Raw genomic sequence first — 18,522 nt, forward strand, 5'->3', positions numbered from 1 at the left:
GTTTGGATGTTCTCACCCACAGGAGAATCCAGAGACTAATTTTGGTTGGGGGAACAAGCACCCCACTCCCCTCTCTCCGCCCCCTCAGCTCCAAAACCAAATTCTTGCTCTCCCATTGTGAACGGCAACCGAGTTCCAGCTGGCGTGAGACCAACAGGGAAAGGAACAACACACTGCTCAGAGGAACTCGCCAATGGGCTGAATTACGATTCAGGCATGCCAGTTTGTCAACATCTGGAGAGCCAGCAGCTTCCCATTCCTGACCCAAGTTGTAGCACCAACATTTCAGTTAAGGAAAGCAGAAACAGGAAACCAAAGTAGTCAAAACAAGCTCCCGAGCTTAGCAAAACTCGCTCTGGTGCGATGATAAGAGTGAAGGACCGCTTAAGGAACAAGAGACCCAAACAATCACAGGGAACCCCCAACCTGATGCTTTTAGTGTACTGGAATACCCATCATCCCCAGCCAGAGCAGCCAACGACTAAGAGCCCCGTGGCTCAAGACTTCAGAAGGGCACCCGAGGGTACAGGAGGTGTTTAGAGCAATCTACTGAAGTGCTACGTCGACATTTAGAAGTTCCAAAGAGAAGTGAGGACCATTCTTTATTTCAGCGGAAGGTCAAGGGAGAAGGGGGTGAACCATCTGGAGACGAAGGAGAAGTCGGGGGTGGGCTGTGGAACCAGGAGATGTCCTGCTTCTCAGCTGTCCTCTGAAACGGGGAGGGAGGAGGGGAGAGGCCTTGCTAACCCAGGCTCCCACCCACAGGCAGATCCCTCCTTTGTGGGTCCACCCAGGAGCCTCCTGTCTGCAGAGAAGAGGTGGCCAGGCTGAGTTTTGAATAGGGAATGGCAGGTTCTTCGTTCCGGATCCAACACCCCACTTTGAGGCCGCCAGTTCACAAATCAGAGGTGGCTGTTCAGGTAGCAAGGATGTCGCAATCATTCGGTCCCAAATCAACTCCTGTCAAATGCTCGAAAGGCACTCAGCAACAGGTTTTATAAAGGCTGCCATCAAAACGAGCCTCCCACTTGGGAGAAAATCCTTCTCCTTCTGTGTCCTGAATGGGAAAGCTTTTTCATTATTCATCTGTGTCCTCTCTCCTTCCTGGAACTGGAGAAAAATGTCCCCCGCCGTCTCCTTTGACCAGGGTGGGGCAGCAGGGAGTTCAGTTTTCACACACTTTACAGTTAAGCTGCATGGAAACTCTGCGGGGCGGAGCAAGGTCCTGGCAATTACTTCTTGACCACCTGGATGACGTCTTCGTGCTCCACCAAGTGGCTGAGCCCCACTCGCTGAGGGCTGTACTTGGTGCTGGTTCCCTGGAAAGGCAAAGAGAGAATTTTAGGAGACCCAGGCCAAAGGATGCAGAAAACACATTTCTATCAAACAGACCATAAAGGCTAGCTCTGCATGGGTGGGGTTACAGTCCTGACCCAGCCAAAGGGCACGTAGTGGTGGCAGATTTTGAAGGCTGGGGTCCTTATACGAGATGCTGCAGGGACTGAAGCAGCCATCGATGAGCTACATTAAGCTTGGCCAGGTCGTAACAGCCTCGGCTTACTCTCCTGGTGGTGGATCCCTGTTTGCATATTTCAAGGCCCTTTTGCCAGGGGTCGCTAAAGGTCTGCTCTTGCTGCCTTTATTTATTTGATCTGTACGTGCCTGTGAGGAAAACCCTGCTGGACCCAATCCCAGGGTCCAACCAGGCTCGCCAGTCAGGCAGAAGGCTCTCCCAGACCATCAGCAAAAGGACAACAGCTGGTCTGGCGGCCTGGTCTAGCTGAACATGGGCAGAAAAGCACGTGCCGTGCTGTAACCCAGCCTCATTTCTCCAGTCGTTCTCTGGAACTTTATCTCTGAAACACCAGGCAGAATACAGAGGGGATGAGGACACCGTTTCTGAATGTCCTCCTGGGCCAAGCAGTTCACAGCCAATCAAAACGGGGGAGCCTCAGGAGCGAGACGGGACGGAAAGCTTGTCCTTGCTGTGCTGGATTTCCACCTGCAGGGAGCACGGAAGCATCACTGTGTCCCAGGTGGTTCTGCTCCAGGGCCAGGCTTGAATCCAAAGACCTCGCAGTGGGACTGCCACAAGGGAAAGGCAAGACTCCCCACTTCTTCAGCACACACTTACCCACACAAGGGCGTACTTGAATTGATCAGCTAATGTCCGGTGAATTCGATGGCACTGCAAAGAGGAAAAGGCCAGGTGGGCGAGATGGGGGCCTCGTGAATTCTCGATTCAAAGCATCCCACAGCAACAAAGCCGTAGCGTGAGATTCATGCATCCCAACAGCTGAGTTCCCACACCACCCAATGGCTTAGCCCAGCTGCCTCCACTTGGGGCACCCTTCAGATGGGTGGATTTCAACTCCCAGAATATCCAGCCAATGCGGTCCTTGCTGAGGTTGCTGGGAGTTGAGATCCATCTCCCTGGAGGAGGTCTGGATCTGGGGAGACATAGTCGAATGTGGGAAGTGAGCCTAAGACTGAATGAGATTCCCAACAGCGACTGCTCCAGCCCGAGGATTAGATGAACTTGAAGGGCTTACCACGTGCTGTACTGAGGCCCCTTTTCGCAGAATGATGGCATCTGAAAAATCTGGTCTCTCTGCACGGAACGAGGATTTTTGGGTGAGGATAGTTGGAGAGAAGGAAGGAGAGAAAGAAGGAAATACTCGGTTCCCAGCACACTACCAACACTGACCCTTCTTACCTCCCCCCAATCCTCGTTCAAGATCTAGTTTTCTCGGCCATTTGCAGCTTGTTACTTACGGCCTCTTTTCTTTGTGTAGATGCAGGTGAGAGCCAGGTATTCCCACAGCATCTCCAGCAGGTAGTCCAAATTCAGCTTCATTCCACAGCTAGGAAGACACAACTGTCAACGAACGCAGCGATACCTGGTGTTTTGTGCAGGAAGTGGGGGTTCCCTTACCTAATCACTACGCTATGGGACCTCCGAGCCAGGCGGTCAACCTCTTCCATGGAGATCTGATCAATTTTGTTATAAACCTAAATTAAGATGCACAGAAGGGAGAGAAAGATTCACATTGCACGACAGTGTCGATTCCACTCACGTCCCTCACACCAACTTTTTAAAATAGAATTATAAGCCCCCATTCTAGGCAGAGAAATGCCCCGGGACAACTCATTTTATTTTGGAAGAAAAACAATCAGGTGCACCATTTTTCATCAATGTAAGTGCTGGGAACTTTATTGCTTCAGACCAAAACGATATTCTCGTCCCCAAACGTAGCCATCTGGATGCATGGCAAACTGGAAGTGGAAGGACCAAAGGGAAGTTTCTGCTTCATTAGAATCGTGCAACAATTACTCCATCCCATTTTGTTACAGAAGAAAACTTCTCACGCGGTACTCACGTAAAGGCAGGGCATGTACACTCGATTGCCAACAATGACGTCGATGAATTCATCCGCAGTACAGTCTTCCCTGAACAGAACCTCGGCATTGAAGATTTCTTAGGATGGCAGAGGTAAGGCACATCACCTTTCTTAGGAACTCGTGTCTCGTGGCGCTTACGGCCACATTAGCAGAGCGCAGCCAAGATTCAAATCCCAACTCGCTGGGTGAGTATGAGCTTGTCAGCCTCTTTATTGAGCCTCCCTTAAAATACTGGGGTGGGGCCCTTGGGGAGAATAATAGGCGATGCCCAAAGGCCTTGAAGAAAAGGTGAATAGCACGTAATTTAATTTGTTCCTTTTCCTTTCCGGCCCCAGGCTACCATTTATCTTTTAAGTGGCCTCAGATTTCCTGAAACCTGGATGTTAACTCCCATCATCCTTTCATTTTGGAGAAAGGCCAAATAGATGCCAACAGCCTCAAGCGTGGCTGGGCCCCGTCATCTCACTGATTCCTTGTTAGGGTAGCTTCTGCAGTCCTGTTCCATTCTCTCAGACTTCACAGGGCTACGTCCCATTAAACAAAAAATCTTACATGAAATGATTTATGCGTTTGAGGAAATTTAGTTCATAGAGTAGTACTTCTAAAAGGAGAGAAAAACAACAATGCCAGAAAGCTATGTTCTTTTTTCCAGCATCAGTTGTTTACATCCAAATACAGGTAGTCCTCGCTTAACGACTGTTCATTTAACGATGGTCCAGAATTACAACGGCCTTGGGAAAAGTGCTTTACGACCTCTGCTGTCATGTGATTGTGATTTGCAATCTTTTTTACAACAATTGTTAAGCGAATCACTACACCCATTAAGCAAATCACGTGATCGTTAAGCGAATTCTGGCAAAACTGTCCATTGGGAAGCTGGATTCGCTTAATGACATGATTTGCTTAACAACTGTTGTAAAAAGGTCATAAAATCAGCTCCAACCAACCAAATAGCTTAGTGTTTGAAATTCCTGTCCTTATGGTGGTCAGATAGCGAGGACTACCTGCAGCTTTGAAAGAAGTTTCTGTCTGCTGGCCAATTAAATGGGGATTCCACTTTAATCCCAAGATTCTCTCAACTGAAGAAAGCCCAACCCCAAACCTTCTGCCTGAAAAGTACATACAGTCCCAGCCCTGTATCCTGAGCGTCACAAAGCTATGGCTGCAGCCACCCCCCGAGCAGCTGGCTCCAACAGTGCAGCCGCCAGGAGGACCCTGAGAAAGGATACTGTATTCATGGAGGATGAGTTGCACCAGCTTCTCCGAGCACTGGGTCAACGTCACGGTGGAGTTGAAAGAGATACCACCTCCCTTCTTGGGCTGGAGGGGAGGACAGAGGGGCTGTTAGGAGGGTGCTGGAGCATCCCTCACTGTAGGACCCACCACAGGCAAACAACTCTTGGGTCCGTCATCAGACTGGTCTGATATTTCCCTGGCCTGAATCAATTCAAGACGAAAGAAGGGCCTAATCCAGCTTGCTTTTTAAAAACAGATGGGTCTAAGCTTGTGGGAATGCAAATAAAAGCCTGGAGCGACGCCTGATCCCACTTTTCCCCAAACTGACCCTCTGCAATTGTCTGGGATGACAACATGGACCATTTTTGATGATGCATAGTGCTGGGCTGATGGGAATTGGAGTCCAACCATCTGGAGAGCCCAAGCCTCCCCATTCCTCCTTCAGCTGGAGGTGCCAGGAGACCAGCCTAGCTCCCTCCCATAGGGCAAGTCAGCATCAGGATTTTCCTGTTTCTCACCTTGAAGTAGATGTTGGGTTTCTTTTTATTCAGCCTAATGCCCACCGTTTCTAGTTCCCTTTCCAAGAGAGCTCTGCAGGAGGCGACAGGAATCACAACGCGCGGTCAAGCTTTTGCCCAAATCAGGAGCATGCCCCGCAGCCTGGCTATAAACAGCAATGCTTACATTTTGCACATGCATTGAAAACATATTGATGCCACCTTCTAAGGTGGCTGACAAAGGAGAACCCCCAAGTGACAGAGCTCTTCCCACACTATTCTGCCCCTCAGAGGCCCCATCTTTCTGTCTGCTGACCTCTGCACTTCGCCCTTGGTGGCGTCCAGCATCATGATGACAACATCTGCGGTCCGGGCCACAGCAATCACTTGGCGTCCTCGGCCCTTCCCTAAAAACCCAGAAGAAATTACTCTCACAGAGAAGCTACAAAGAACCACAGCACATTTACAAGAGGGTGGGATCTTGTTCATTTTTTCCTGTCCCTTGATCTAAACATAACCTCCTCTCTGAAAGTTGACATAAACACTGCTTTCTCCTAACATAGTTCAAGGATACCTTTCTTCCCCCCACCCCCACCCTCAACAGCTTCTTTGCAGCTTGTGGTTACTTTCAACACACACACACACCAGTCCACTGACTGTCCTGGAGCACCTTCCCCGGCTGCTTTTGCCTCATCCCTGGAGCAACTCTCCAGGGTTAGAAGTTGTTTCACCATCTAAGGTGGAGAGGGAGAGCATGTGTCTCTCAAACAAGCTGTGAACAAACTCAGACAGGGGTTTCACAGGTTGTCTATGTGCTTCTAGGCCTCTCCTGTCCCTGGAGTACCACAGGCCTTTCTTTCTTCAATATACAGACATTTCCTCACTTTCTCCAGGATGAATAGATACTAGGTCCTTCCCTCTCGTGCTCCCTCAGTGTTACTTGAATGCATGTTTAGAATAAAACAGACCTGGGGTGAAAGACCACTATGAAGCACACATTTATTGAATCTGGAACTCACTGCATTCTAAAACTACCAACATAAAAACAGGTGGTCCTCACTTAATGACCACTTGTTCAGCAACCATTCAAACTTGCGACAGTGCTGAATGAGTGGTAGTTACAACTGGTTCTTGTGCTTACAGCCACTGCAGTCTCTCTAAGGTCACATGATCATGATTTGTGACCTTCCCTGCTGGCTTCCGACAAGCAAAGTCCATGGGGAAGCCAGCAGGAAGTTGTAAGTCATGGTCACGTGAAGTCCTTGCTTAAAGACCTGCGCAGTCCTCACTTAACAACAGCAACCAGAACTGCCATCACTAAGTGGTGTGGCCATGTGGTTTTTCGACTGTGCCACTTAATAATGGAATTTCCAGTCCCAGTTAGCGTTGTTAAGCAAGGACTACCTGTATTAACTGTTAAAAAGCAGAAGGAAATCCCAACCTTGAGCAGCTCCTTCAATGATCCCTGGAAGATCTAGAAGCTGGATATTGGCTCCTTTGTACTGCATAGAAATTAAGAAAAATCAGAAGAGGCAGGAAGGGGTCAGAGCAATCCACTACTAAACCATCTCACATGAATTTGAGTGCCAATCCTAATTAACAGCACAGCAGTCTGTGAGCCTTAGGTTCATAGAAACAACAGTATCTACTTTGGGTTAATTGCTATCCAGCAAAGGGCGACCCATTGGAATTGCATTTACCTCTATGACTCCAGGAATGCAGGTCAATGTGGTGAATTCATAAGAAGCTGCTTCACTAGCCGTGGAAGTCATTAAACTTAGAAATGTGGACTGAAAGAGAAGACAAAGATTTAGCAAGCAGCAGGACTTATTTTCAAGGGAGGGAAATGCTACACATATGCAAAGAGGGTGAACTAGGGACTTTAAAAAAATGTAAAAAAAAACTTTACTGAAGAAAAAAATTTGCCTATAAACTGCGTAAAAATACATAGAATAGTTAAAAACACTTAACATTAAAACAGTTAAAAGCACCACACAGGACATACACTGGGTAAAAACAGATACATTTCTCTCCCACCTCTAAGATGACAAGAGGAAGTCCTGTAAAACTTTATACATGGGGTCATGAAGTAGCATAACGTCCATACCTCTTGCTCTGAGAGCTTAAGGGAAGGTGGATTGTGTATACCATTCTGACAGACAGAGCAATTAACCTATCCTTAGATAAATGGATAAACCATCTCATAGAAAACCAAAAACTCCCAGGCCCTGGGCTAAAATGGACAACAGCCTCTTTAGTTAATTACTGGCTGTTTGGTTTGTTGACTTTTGGTTCCAGTGAGCTGTCTTCTCTTTTCCTTTCAGTGCATTTTGTTTTCTTCTAATTTTTATCTGTAAGTTGTCCAGAGTCGCCAAGGAGTGTGCGGCCTCAAAACTGAAATACCAAATAAATTTTTAAAAATAGAATTGTGTATTTCCTAGCCTTCAACTAGGCTATCTATTTATCTATCTATGTATTTACACATACATACATTGAAGAAATTTTTTTTTACAAAGTTAAAAGCTATAGATTGAGAAAAGAGAAAGAAAAAAAGAAAAAAATTTAGAGAAGTGACTTCTGATCTTCTTTGCAGCAGTTACAAACACAGTTAATTCTGTTTCCGCCCCCTCATCCAGGCCTTTCCAATGTTGGGTTTAAAAGGCTACTTTGGCCCTCATTTTGGCTCTCACGGACCCTTCCCCTCCATCTTATCCCTCCTCCCCGCCCAGTTAAGACCTCGGGATAAAGCTCGTCGAAGGCTCTCCTTGAGGAGGACCAAAGCGATCCCCCAAAGCGTCCTTGTCTCCGCTCAGCACTGACCTTACCCACAGAAGGAAAACCGATCAGCGCCACCCGGGCATCCCCCGACTTCATCACATCGAAGCCTTCCCCTTTGGCCGCAGCTGATTTGGAAGGCTCCAGAAGCTGAGCTCTGTACTTGGCAAGCTTGGCCTTCAGCAGGCCCAGGTGGTACTCCGTAGCTGGGGTACAAATGGAGGCAGAACACGCAGATGACGAAGGCGCCAGACTGATTATCTGTTTCGCTTGATTTGCACAGGGCGACGCATGACGTGCCGGTACATTCTGGCAGAACGGGGTGCTCCAGGTCCCCTCCATTCCGCGCTGCCATCTTGTGGGACCAGGGAAGCGTGTCTTCTCTGTCGTGGCCCCCACCCTCTCGACCAGCACCCCCAGAGTTACGGGTGGCCCCCTCTCTCCTGGGGCTCCCCACAGCCCTTAAAACCTGGCTTTGCTCCCAGGCCTGGGGTTCAGGTGTGGTCGTATTTGACAGGCGCCACGCGCACGCTGTGCGGCCCCCTGCTCCCACCCTTGGCACCCCTGTGGCCGGGCGGGGCGGGGACGATGGGAGCGGGCGACGGGAGTGACAGTCCGCCGCTTCCGGAGGCCGGCAGGAGGAGGAGGAGGAGGAGGATGGGGCGGGGGGGCAGGGGAAGCTTCGGGACCGCCCCGCCCCGCCTCGCGTGCCGCGAGCTTCTCGGGCGAAGCGTTGGGGGCCGCATCTCCCCCTCGCCCGTTCGCTCGGGCAGCCCTTTATTTAGAAAATGCACAGGAGGGCCTAACTCTGGGCAGCGAGCCACGCCTCTGGGTCAGGGTCAGGGTTTTAGAAAATTATTCAGTCCTGCTTTGTACGAGGTGCCCCCCCGGCGCAAGGACAGGCCAATAAGCAGCCGGCTGCGTTTTCCCGAACTGCGCCTAAAGACGCGGAGCGAGGCATCTCCTGCGCCGCCCGCAGCCCCCCAACAGGGGGAGCCTCCCCTCCGGCGCTTCCCCTGCGGAACTCCCGCCTGCCGGGCCACCCGCCTCACCTTTGTTCTTCTGGGTCCGGGCGATCTCCTTCTCGATCTCCGCGATCTTCTCCAGGATCCCCATCGTGGCGGACCGGGCGAGCCAGGATGCGGGGCGAGCTGCCCCGGAAGTACTTTCCGAGCAGGTCCGTCGCGCCGAGACTTCCGCCCAGCAACCGGGACCGGCGATGTTTCTTTCTGCCCCTGCTGGGGAGGGCCGGGAAAGGCGGGGGGCCGCGCAAAAAAGGGAGCCCCCCCGCGGCCCCCTTCGCTCATTGAATCAATTGACGTGGCGCCTGCTCACCAGGGCGGCCCTGGGCGGCTCACAAGGCCTTAAAGACAATTGTCATTAAAAATAAAGGCCCAGTATAGTTTTATGTTTATACAGTATGTTTTTTTAGTTAACTTAATGTGGATATTTATATATTTTACTGTTTTTGATGTTTGATTTTAACTGTGAGCCGCCCAGAGTCACCCTCTGGGGGAGAGGGGTGGCACATAAATTTAATAAACAGATAAATATCCAATATCCAGAGCAGCCATCACCCCACGATACCATCTTCCAAGACACGCACATCTAAAGTCCAGGCCCAACTCCGGGCATTCGTAGGCCCGTGCCGAAAGGACTTGCTTTTCCCCAACCACCTCTAAGGGGAGAGGGGTTTCCTCTGCGCTTTCTCCTCCTGTAGGCCCCTGTGCTAATAGCTGGTGAGATGGACTCCATGATGCACCATGCGCGTCACAGTCACCTGCGAGGTCTTGCAGTCCTGTTCAGTAACAAGTTAGGCAAGAATGACTGGCAAAACAGGTGCAGGTTCCGAGCCTTTTTGAAACCACCAGCCTGCTGATGAGTTTTGAGCTTCGTGCATTTCGGCAACCTGTGGTGCAGGGATAAAGGAAGGAAAAGAGCGCACACAGACTCTTTAAATACACATTTCTTTTATTTGGGACACTGATAACTCTGGAAAAAAAACCACAGTCTCTTTTCTGCAATTCATCTATAAATACTCTTTAATACTCTGATTAGCTTTATAAAATCCTTTCCATACATTTTGGAAGATCCCACCTTTGACGCCACTCTTTGACAAGCTTCGCCCGGTTTTCTCAACAACCCCAGAGGCAACAGCCCTTCAGTTTAATGGAGAGGGAGAGAATTAAAGACAAGCCTTGAAGGGGAGACGCTATATTCTAAAGAAAAGTTGCTCCCCACACACCCACTTAATTCCCACCTATTTTATCTCAAGTGCAAGCATCTGTTAGCAAGTATATAGAGGCATGCACCAAATCAGGGCAATATGCCAAAAATGATCAGAGTCCTTTCTGAATGTCACATCAATGGCAGTAAGACTGGAAATTCTGTTGCCTCCAATCTGATTCTGGCTTGTTTGCTCCAAGTATTTCAAATCCCCCAAGTGGAGGATAGAAATCTGATAAATTCCTGCTACGAAATGTCCCATTTGCAAAATAAAGAACCTCATGAAGCAGCTTGGGCATTAGTGCAAAGGCCCTTGTTTTTTCAGTGGGTAAACCTAGAAATACATATTTCTAAGATTTGAGAGAGATTAGATTTCAAAATATACCCCAACCTGAAGTTAGAGAGAATGTTATACAATCCTTGACTCAAACTAACTTCAAGTCCAGCTGAAGACCTGTATGTTTCCCTCCGGTGGGACTCTGAGAACTCATTCCCCTCTACCAATTCCATTAGTACAAAGTTGGATTTTACTCCCTCTTAGCTGAAAAACCGTTTTCACATACTGTAAACCATAAAAAACTGTGCCTGACACCACCCCAAAGCTCTCCAGGTTATGTGAAACTAGACATTCCACTTCTGGCAGAATCACCCTGATGACTTCTGGTGGCTTTTGAGATTGCAATAAAGTGAACTGGGAAAAAAAGGATGCCCAAGCAGGCAGCGTGACCAAGTTTGCCCTCTAATGCTTCTCAGTTTGGTGCAGCATGGGCAGGAGTAGCTTCACTTTCACGTTCAGCTTCTTCCTGCACATTACAGGGGAAGTGCTGAAGCACAGAGGCAACTTACTGCCCTCCCTGTAAATTAATTCTCCCTGGTTAGCGCTTTCAGAAGCCGCCTCTGCCATATAAGTTTAATTCTTTAAGCTTTGCTGTTAAGCATCGCTGGCTGAAGTGGCTCCAGAAAATCCTTTAACTCAAGCTGAAGAAAGCGCCATCTTTCCCTGGCAAGCTGTGACCCTTCAACCATTTTTTTTCCCGTGCTCAAAAGGTTATAGCAGTGTTTCTCAACCTTGGCCACTTGAACATGTGTGGACTTCAACTCCCATAATTCCCCAGCCAGCAAGGAATTCTGGGAGTTGAAGTCCACACATCTTCAAGTGGCTACGGTTGAGAAATACTGGGTTATAGGCAAGTTGTAACTCACACACCTGAGAAAGGTAGGTATAATGCCAATCCAATTACAGGCACAGCTACTTCTCTGCAAGACACCTATTTGCCCAGAAATAGAGTGAGGGAGGGAGCCGTGATTCAACAGAGGAAAGGACTTTGGGGATTCCTCGGGGTGCTCTTGACCTTTTTTAACTGGGTGTGAATATATTGCATGCAGGCTAAATGGGTTTCTCAGATGACTAATGGGAACGCTCAGCCTGAAGTACGCACGCTCTTGCTGAGATTCACACACACCTGTCGAGTAAACCATTAGTCCTCCGCAATGGACAAGTTGGAGCTCAAACTCCAAACCCCAGCACTCGTTAATTAGCAACTTGGTTTACACTGTGGAAAAGGGAAGGCAAGGGCCCTCGTTAAAATGCTCAGCTACCTTGGGCTAAAGGATCTAGGGTAGGTCTGTGGGTATTCTTTTAAATATTCCCTGTCTTAACAGACCAAATTCTGAATCAAGAAAGGCAGGATTCTGCAATCCACATGTCAAATGAGCCAGCCTGTACACAATTTTATCATCTTTTGCATAATTTATTCCAGCTTTGCTCACTATCAGGAAGAACAAAGAGCTGCAGAGAAGAACACTGCCCCAACCTACGATTTTCAACCACTTCAGTCCTTTTTTCAGTGACCTCTCTTCTTTTTAAGTGACAACACTTTTCAACCCCACCATCAAAGGAAGCTAAAAGTGGGAACCAAATTCCATACCTCAATAGCACAACCTGTACTTTTTATTCCCCCCCCCCAAGACTGTGGCACGCACAGGGCTGTAGACAGAGAAAAATGCTTCCTCAGCCCCAATTACCTGCCAGTTTTCAAAAATCAAGCCACTATAAATGCTTCTGATCCTGCCACTCAGAAGGCTGAGCTCCAAACAGAACCCGCCCACCACCTAATCTTTGGCCACTGGGGACATTCTGCCCCCCTCCATTGCCAAACACTGCAAAGTCCAAGGCACCTGCGGAAGCAGACAGAAAGATCTTGGGGGGGGGGGCGCTAGGCATTTTGCTGCAAGAAAGCAGGGGAGCATCATGTTCTTGCCCTGCAAACCCAAGTGGCAGAACGGTCCCCCCCCTCCATCAATGATGCAGACAAGCAGGTTGCAGAAGCCTCTCAAGGCCACGTTAAACAGGACAGCAACTTTTATATTACCACACATGCACAAAGTTTGGCACAGAAGCCTTAAGTCACTGAACATTTTAAAGTCTTGGGAGACCAGTTTATTTGGGGGGAGTTTTTTTGGTCTGACAAAGTCCTAGCAAACATCAATTGTTTTCTGCAGCGTAAACCCGGAGCGCACGTCAGAAGCTCAATTTTCACACCACCGCTAAGCGCCTCCTCCGTGATGAGTGGGCGGCAACACTGCTAGGTAATTACAGAGAGAGCTCACCATCATCAACCAATGTGAGCTTGCACGTATTTTCACCAGGAGGAGAAAAAGAAAATAAGCAGCCATTGTAAAACATAATGAAGAATAATTTGTGCACATACCACACAGTCTTTGAGACAGCGGTGAGGAAGTGGGCCATAAAAATAGCTCTCTTTAAAGAAGTCCTTAAACATTTTCCATTTCATGTTGTGAATTCTGCATCAGCATAATTAGATTTCCCACCACTGCAGGTTGCTTTAAACTCATGCTGCTGGGACTGACCAACATTCCTGAGAAAGGCAGCCTTGCAAGCCCACAGGAGCAGATTTAGTTTTTCCCCAGCCCTCCTTCCTTCGGTCAACTGCTTCCTTAGCAAACGCTGCAGTTGTGGGCCAGACACAAGCCTCAAGTAGTGCTCAGACCAGACAGGACCCCCTCTGGATGAACCCCTACGCGGAGCCAAGTAGGAAGCAACCTAAGCAGGGAGCAGCTTATGTTTTCTTCTATACCAAGGAGATCCGGGGAGACGCAAGCATTTCCTCCACCCAAAAGGAGCGGAGGGAGAGGATTGTCAGTGATCACGAGAGACAAGCTCTGCAAGAAAAGGGCACTGAACGGCAGCTTTGAAACCAGGCTACAGGGTCAAGTTGGCCACACAGCTGGAAGAAGAATCAGGTTCCGGCAGTCCCGTGGATTCCCGCTCATGCTTTCAGACCAGTCCAGTTGCCCAACAAGAGGGGAACCTGGTGTCTTCTGTCCTGAGACATCCCCGTTGTCTGAATAGAACACGCGCCCTTGCACTCGCTTTCTCTCTCCCCACCCCCCGGCCTCACTGGCCATCTCTTGGTGAAGCTCTTGGCATCCCTGTCACCGGAATTCATAAATGGGTGCGCTGTACTCAGGGACGTGAGTCAAATTCAGAGATTGATACCTGGGGGAGCAAGGAAAACAGGTTGAACAGAATGACCGTCCCTGATTCCGCAGCACAGCAGCAGTTTTTAAAGGCTGCCACATCTGGGAACTGTAGCCTCAGAGCGGCCAGGTTAGGGCCCGGCTGGCTCTTGGCAGTGGACTGTTGGACTCAGCCCAGAAGTGATCTGGACCAGCAAGGGTAGGGGGACAAAATAACGTAATTCGTATCTCAACTCGTCAGTCACCCAAGCACAGCCAAACATTCAGGATGCTGTCTCTACAACCTTGGCTCGGCTAGTCAGTGAGGAAGGGGCCAATTTCCTGCCAGCCCTTGTCTTACCATTCTGAACTCCTGTGATAGTAATAGCCCTCTATAGATGCTGCAGATTTCTGGAAGCATATGTAATAAAACCCAGCAAAGGATGCCCCACTGATGTCTTTAATGGTGTGATCTGGGACTAGGAACTGCTCCTGCACAAAAATGAACACACAGAGACAGAGAAAGCTAGTAGAGAACTTTGATTCAGAGTCTCCTTTTAACAGCAGCCATCCTGCTGAGGCTTTTGTGCAGCAACCTTTTCCTTTGCAAACTTTATCACTGTAAGATTGTGTTATTCCACAAGATGTCAGCATGGGTAAAACAACCATTTCATTAGTTGCAGAGTCATGGCTGAGTTTTCTTTCAGGCTGCAAGGTAGAGGAAGAAAGTGTGTACAGAGACACACAAAATACAGCTTTTGTGAAGTAGGTATGCTAAAGAATCTCCAGTATTCTATTTTTTAAAGAACATAAAAGACATAATGGTACTGAACAATCCCTAAAATATTGTTAACTGTTCCAATTTTAAAAACTTTTAAGTAAAGCTTTGATTATGACACACTAAAGGTGCTTCAATTTCTAATCAAGTATTTCAGTGTGATCTTTTTTACTTACAAGATAATCTTTTAGGGGAATTAAAATTCTTTGATATATTATTTATTAAACACAAATAAAACAAACATGCTGAACCAAATCTCAGTTTAGAGCAGTGCTTCTCAACCTTGGCAATTTTAAGATGCGTGGACTTCAACTCCCAGAACTCCCCAGCCAGCATGGGGAATTCTGGGAATTGAAGTCCACACATCTTCAAGTTGCCAAGGCTGAGAAACGCTGCTCTAGCAGCTCCAGTCTAGTAGGAAAGCGATCCTCTACAGGTTGCTGGGAGGAGCAAATAGAAGTAATTTTACTTTTCCTAGATAAAGAGGAGGGGAGAGTGCAGGATCTTTGTTGATACCTAAGTCCCAGTTTAACCCCTTGCCACCCAAGCCCTTCACAAGGCACCCTGTAGAAAGGTGTCCAGACGTCTTACCTTCCACCTCATGAAGACAAAGTCATCATTCTTCAGATCCTCATAATCAAAATCATCAGAGTTAAATGTCTTTGCAAACTGGTAAAATGCCGGGAACTTCCCCTAGAAGGAAAGGGGAGATTTATCACTGGTGCCCTTGCAATTCCCAGCCCATTTTAAGAGCACCCCCCCCCCGGAACAAACATCATCCCAGGCTCACAGGTTCTCACTGAGTTGGGACACCATGCCACAAATGCCCAAGAAATGTTCCTTCATCCCCCAAATGTGATCTTGCAATGGAAAGCTAGCAAGGCTCAACTAGAATCATTCTCCCATAACACCTCCCACGTAAAAAGGCTCTTTGACCTCTCGGTCCATACCCACGGGGAGGACAACCCAGACAGGCTTGCCATCTTGGTGCAACCAAGGGCAAGGTACTCACCCAATGTTTACGATCCACATCTTCATCTGCGTCCCACTTCCGGGTTAAAAATGGATGCTTTTTACTGATTATTTCTCCTTCAAAGAAAGTAGTAAGCGTTGGATACTCCTGCGAGTGAATCAAGTGGGAACACAATGAACATACAGAAGAAATCCAGGGTTATTCCTCCTATTTTCATAAAGCAGTTGCGAGTGGACATTTAAGAATCCCTCCAGAAAGCAACAACCTGTTCCAGACACCTACCTCAGTAAGGCCTTTAATCTTCAAGTATCCACAGAGATAGGAGTTATCCATGTCAACATGCTGGAAGACAAAATGAAAACCATCCAAAGTTGAGGGCCTAAGGCTAGAACAAACAGATCAAACAACCAAGAGAATCCTCACCTCCTGCTATGAAACAAATAAGGTGCTCTGAGCTTCAATTAAAATAAGAAGGCGCCTAAGACAATGTTAACACGCCCTCCCCTCCTTTGCTACATTCTGTGAAGGTCCTTAGATCTTTCATTCTTATGAAAGGAAAAGTCAAACTTTCAAAGGAGCTATAGCAGCATTGAAAACTGCCTTGTTCTCCCAACTCCTGAGCCACATTCTGACCACCAAGTACCACTCATTAAGACAGTACAGGGGGACAAAAGAGCCAGCACCCATTTATGCATTCTGCCCTCTCCCACCCAGCCTGCAACTCTCCTTGCCTTGGGCCTCCTCATCCTCCCAGGTCCCAGCAACTTGTGTCCAAGTCACAAAGCACCATCAGCTTCCTCTTTGCCTTTCCTAGCCTCCTTAGCCCAGCAATTACACAACCCCAGTCCTCAACATTTCCATCTATCAAAGTAGTCTTGAAAACAAAGCCTCCAGATTTACTAGCCTGCTTCTCTGCTTAGAAACAACTCATTGAGAAAGCTTGGAAATGAAAAAGCACCTCAACCCTCTCTCTTTCATTTCAAAGGTCTCTTCATCCGATCACCTGGAAGGAATTTCAGGAGACAATATAAGTAGCTAGAGATGAGGAGACAGCTTCAGGCCATTTCTCTGAAATTCAACAAAGGGCTCCAGTGTAGTACTGCAGGTGAGGGAATCTCCTTTTTCAACACTTCTCCAGCCGCCTGGAAACACATCCTCACCAGCACACTTGCCAGGTTGTCAAAGAGAGCCCAGGAAGCAAAGGCAGAATAACGACCAGCGGACGCTATTCGTGGCTCCTGACCTTTATGACTCTGGCATGGCTTTGTCTGTGCTTTGATAGGGCAAGTCAGGTTACAGCAGTTCTAGGGTGGAAACAATGCAGGTCTGGATCTAAAAACTGCCTGGATGTTGGACAGAAGGCTGTCCAAGAACATGTGAGTCCTTTGTGCTGTTTGGAAATACAGCCCATGGATGATCTAAGAATAGAAGGGACTCTGCTGGGCTAACTAGAGTTCTCTGCAGGCTAGCATTTTATTTCCAAGACAGACAAGCCAGGAGACAATGGTTTGCTCCTTTGAGGTCTGACAGCTGGAACCAAGACCCTGGTTACATAAAACTTGTGGAAATAGGTTTAGGCCACGTCCTCCCCAAGATCTCAACTGCAGGAATCACATCCAAAAAGACCTCTGAAATTATTACTGTTTGACTGCTGACACAAAGGCACTCTGAAGGCTATAATGACCCCCCGAAAGCCAGCAACGGACCAAATGGAAGGAATTTGAAAGATCTAAAGCTCTGGACGCAGTCAGAAGCTCGCTGCCTTTCTTCCCCAAAGGGTATGCTCAGCTGCCGTGCCCAAAACGCTCATTTCAGAGTTAAGTAAGAACGGAACCACTCATCTACCGAAAGTTAAGCTTTCCAGAGCTCTGTTCCTTTTCTCTCGGTGGGACGCCATGCAATGTTTATTTATTTATTTTATTTCACGTACAGGACCTATATGGCCCCCTTGCTCATATAACGATTCTAGGTGGCTCACGACAATCCATAAAGATGAAGGTAGAAATAAAAGTACCCTCCTCTCCACCCTGCGCCAAACCAATCATCCTGGCAGCTCAGCCCCCATGCCAGCCCAATGCTCGGGGAAGAGCCAGGTCTTCACGGCCCGCCGGAAGCCTAAAAGGGTGGGATGCCTCGGATCCCAGGAGAGAGGTTGTTCTAAAGGACTGGGGGGCCACCGAGAAGAGGCGCCTCCGAGGCCCCATCAGGTGGCAAGATGTAAGGGAGGGAGGGGGCCCGGAGGGGCCTGCCCCATTGAAGCTCGTAGGATAGGCTCCCACCCTCCTCCATCTCCCCTCTTCTGCACCTGCAAACTGACAGCAGGACCTGCAGGGTACATCTGCCTTCCCACAGCAGCTCCCCAGGGAGCCACGTCCCAGGGCCCGCGGCTTCCCGACGGCCTCGACGCTTTGCAGCCCCCAACTCCGGAGCGGGTTACAGCCCGCGTTCCTGCGAGGAGACATCACAGCAAAAGGGGCGGGGGGGGGCAAAAGGACGAAGGTGCGGGGGGGAAGCGGGCCGGGCAGCATCTCTCTGGGGCTTTGGGGGAACCCCATCCCTCCCTGGGGCCCCCCGAACCCCCTCCTTCTCCCCGAAAGGGAAAAGGACCCCCCGCAGCCTTCGCTTAATACCACGGGGGGAGCTGCGGGGCTCCCTTCCCGCTCCTTCAGACCCGTCCGTCGCTCTCCCTTTCCTCCCGGGACTCCAGAGCACATGCTCCTCGGCCCAGGCCAGGGAAGCGCCGCCGGGGAGGACGGGATCCGCGTTCCCGCCGGCCGGGGCCGCTCACCTGCACGACCACTTCCACCTCGTAGGCGTTGCCCTTGGAGCGCTGCTGCCCGCGGAACTTGGCGCCGCTGTAGAGGCGGCTGGTGCTGACGCCGGGCTGCGCCGTGTTGATGGGCGGCGGCGGCTCCAGGCGGGCGGCGGCGGCGGCTCCCGGGGCCGGCTCCGGCGGGCAGCGGCAGGAGCTCCGCACCGGCATCTCGGCCGGGTCGCCCGGCGCCAGCGCGACGCGGGCGGGCGGGCCTCGCTTGTCCTCCGTCACCCGGCCGGCCTGCCCGCCTGCCCGCCTGCCCGGACGCGGCTCGGTCCGCCTCGGCCCCTGCCCGCCCCCCTCTCCGCCCCCGATTGGCTGCCCGCGGGGCGACGCGGGA

The 18,522-nt window shown here is 49.5% G+C and overlaps 2 protein-coding genes across 2 annotated transcripts; both read right to left on the minus strand.

Moving 5' to 3' along the window:
• Positions 1-589: 589 nt before the first annotated feature.
• DRG2 (developmentally regulated GTP binding protein 2) lies at positions 590-9,102 on the minus strand. Its single transcript, XM_025164671.2, has 13 exons — positions 8,963-9,102; positions 7,956-8,116; positions 6,836-6,925; positions 6,577-6,637; positions 5,452-5,542; positions 5,157-5,229; positions 4,632-4,722; positions 3,381-3,478; positions 2,936-3,012; positions 2,776-2,864; positions 2,553-2,611; positions 2,135-2,188; positions 590-1,319 (listed from the first exon to the last, which is right to left on the minus strand). Exons 1-13 carry the CDS (start codon positions 9,024-9,026, stop codon positions 1,233-1,235), a joined length of 1,095 nt encoding a protein of 364 aa, XP_025020439.2. The 5' UTR covers positions 9,027-9,102; the 3' UTR covers positions 590-1,232.
• Positions 9,103-10,508: 1,406 nt separating this feature from the next.
• GID4 (GID complex subunit 4 homolog) lies at positions 10,509-18,490 on the minus strand. Its single transcript, XM_088147923.1, has 6 exons — positions 18,156-18,490; positions 15,650-15,709; positions 15,407-15,514; positions 14,986-15,087; positions 13,978-14,108; positions 10,509-13,656 (listed from the first exon to the last, which is right to left on the minus strand). Exons 1-6 carry the CDS (start codon positions 18,348-18,350, stop codon positions 13,593-13,595), a joined length of 660 nt encoding a protein of 219 aa, XP_088004049.1. The 5' UTR covers positions 18,351-18,490; the 3' UTR covers positions 10,509-13,592.
• Between the last annotated feature and the right edge of the window lie 32 nt (positions 18,491-18,522).

Source organism: Python bivittatus, unplaced genomic scaffold, assembly GCF_059951505.1.
Source record: "Python bivittatus isolate LINGU-HERP-01145 unplaced genomic scaffold, Pbiv_v1 ctg000560_np1212, whole genome shotgun sequence".
Taxonomy (NCBI): Eukaryota; Metazoa; Chordata; class Lepidosauria; order Squamata; family Pythonidae; genus Python; species Python bivittatus.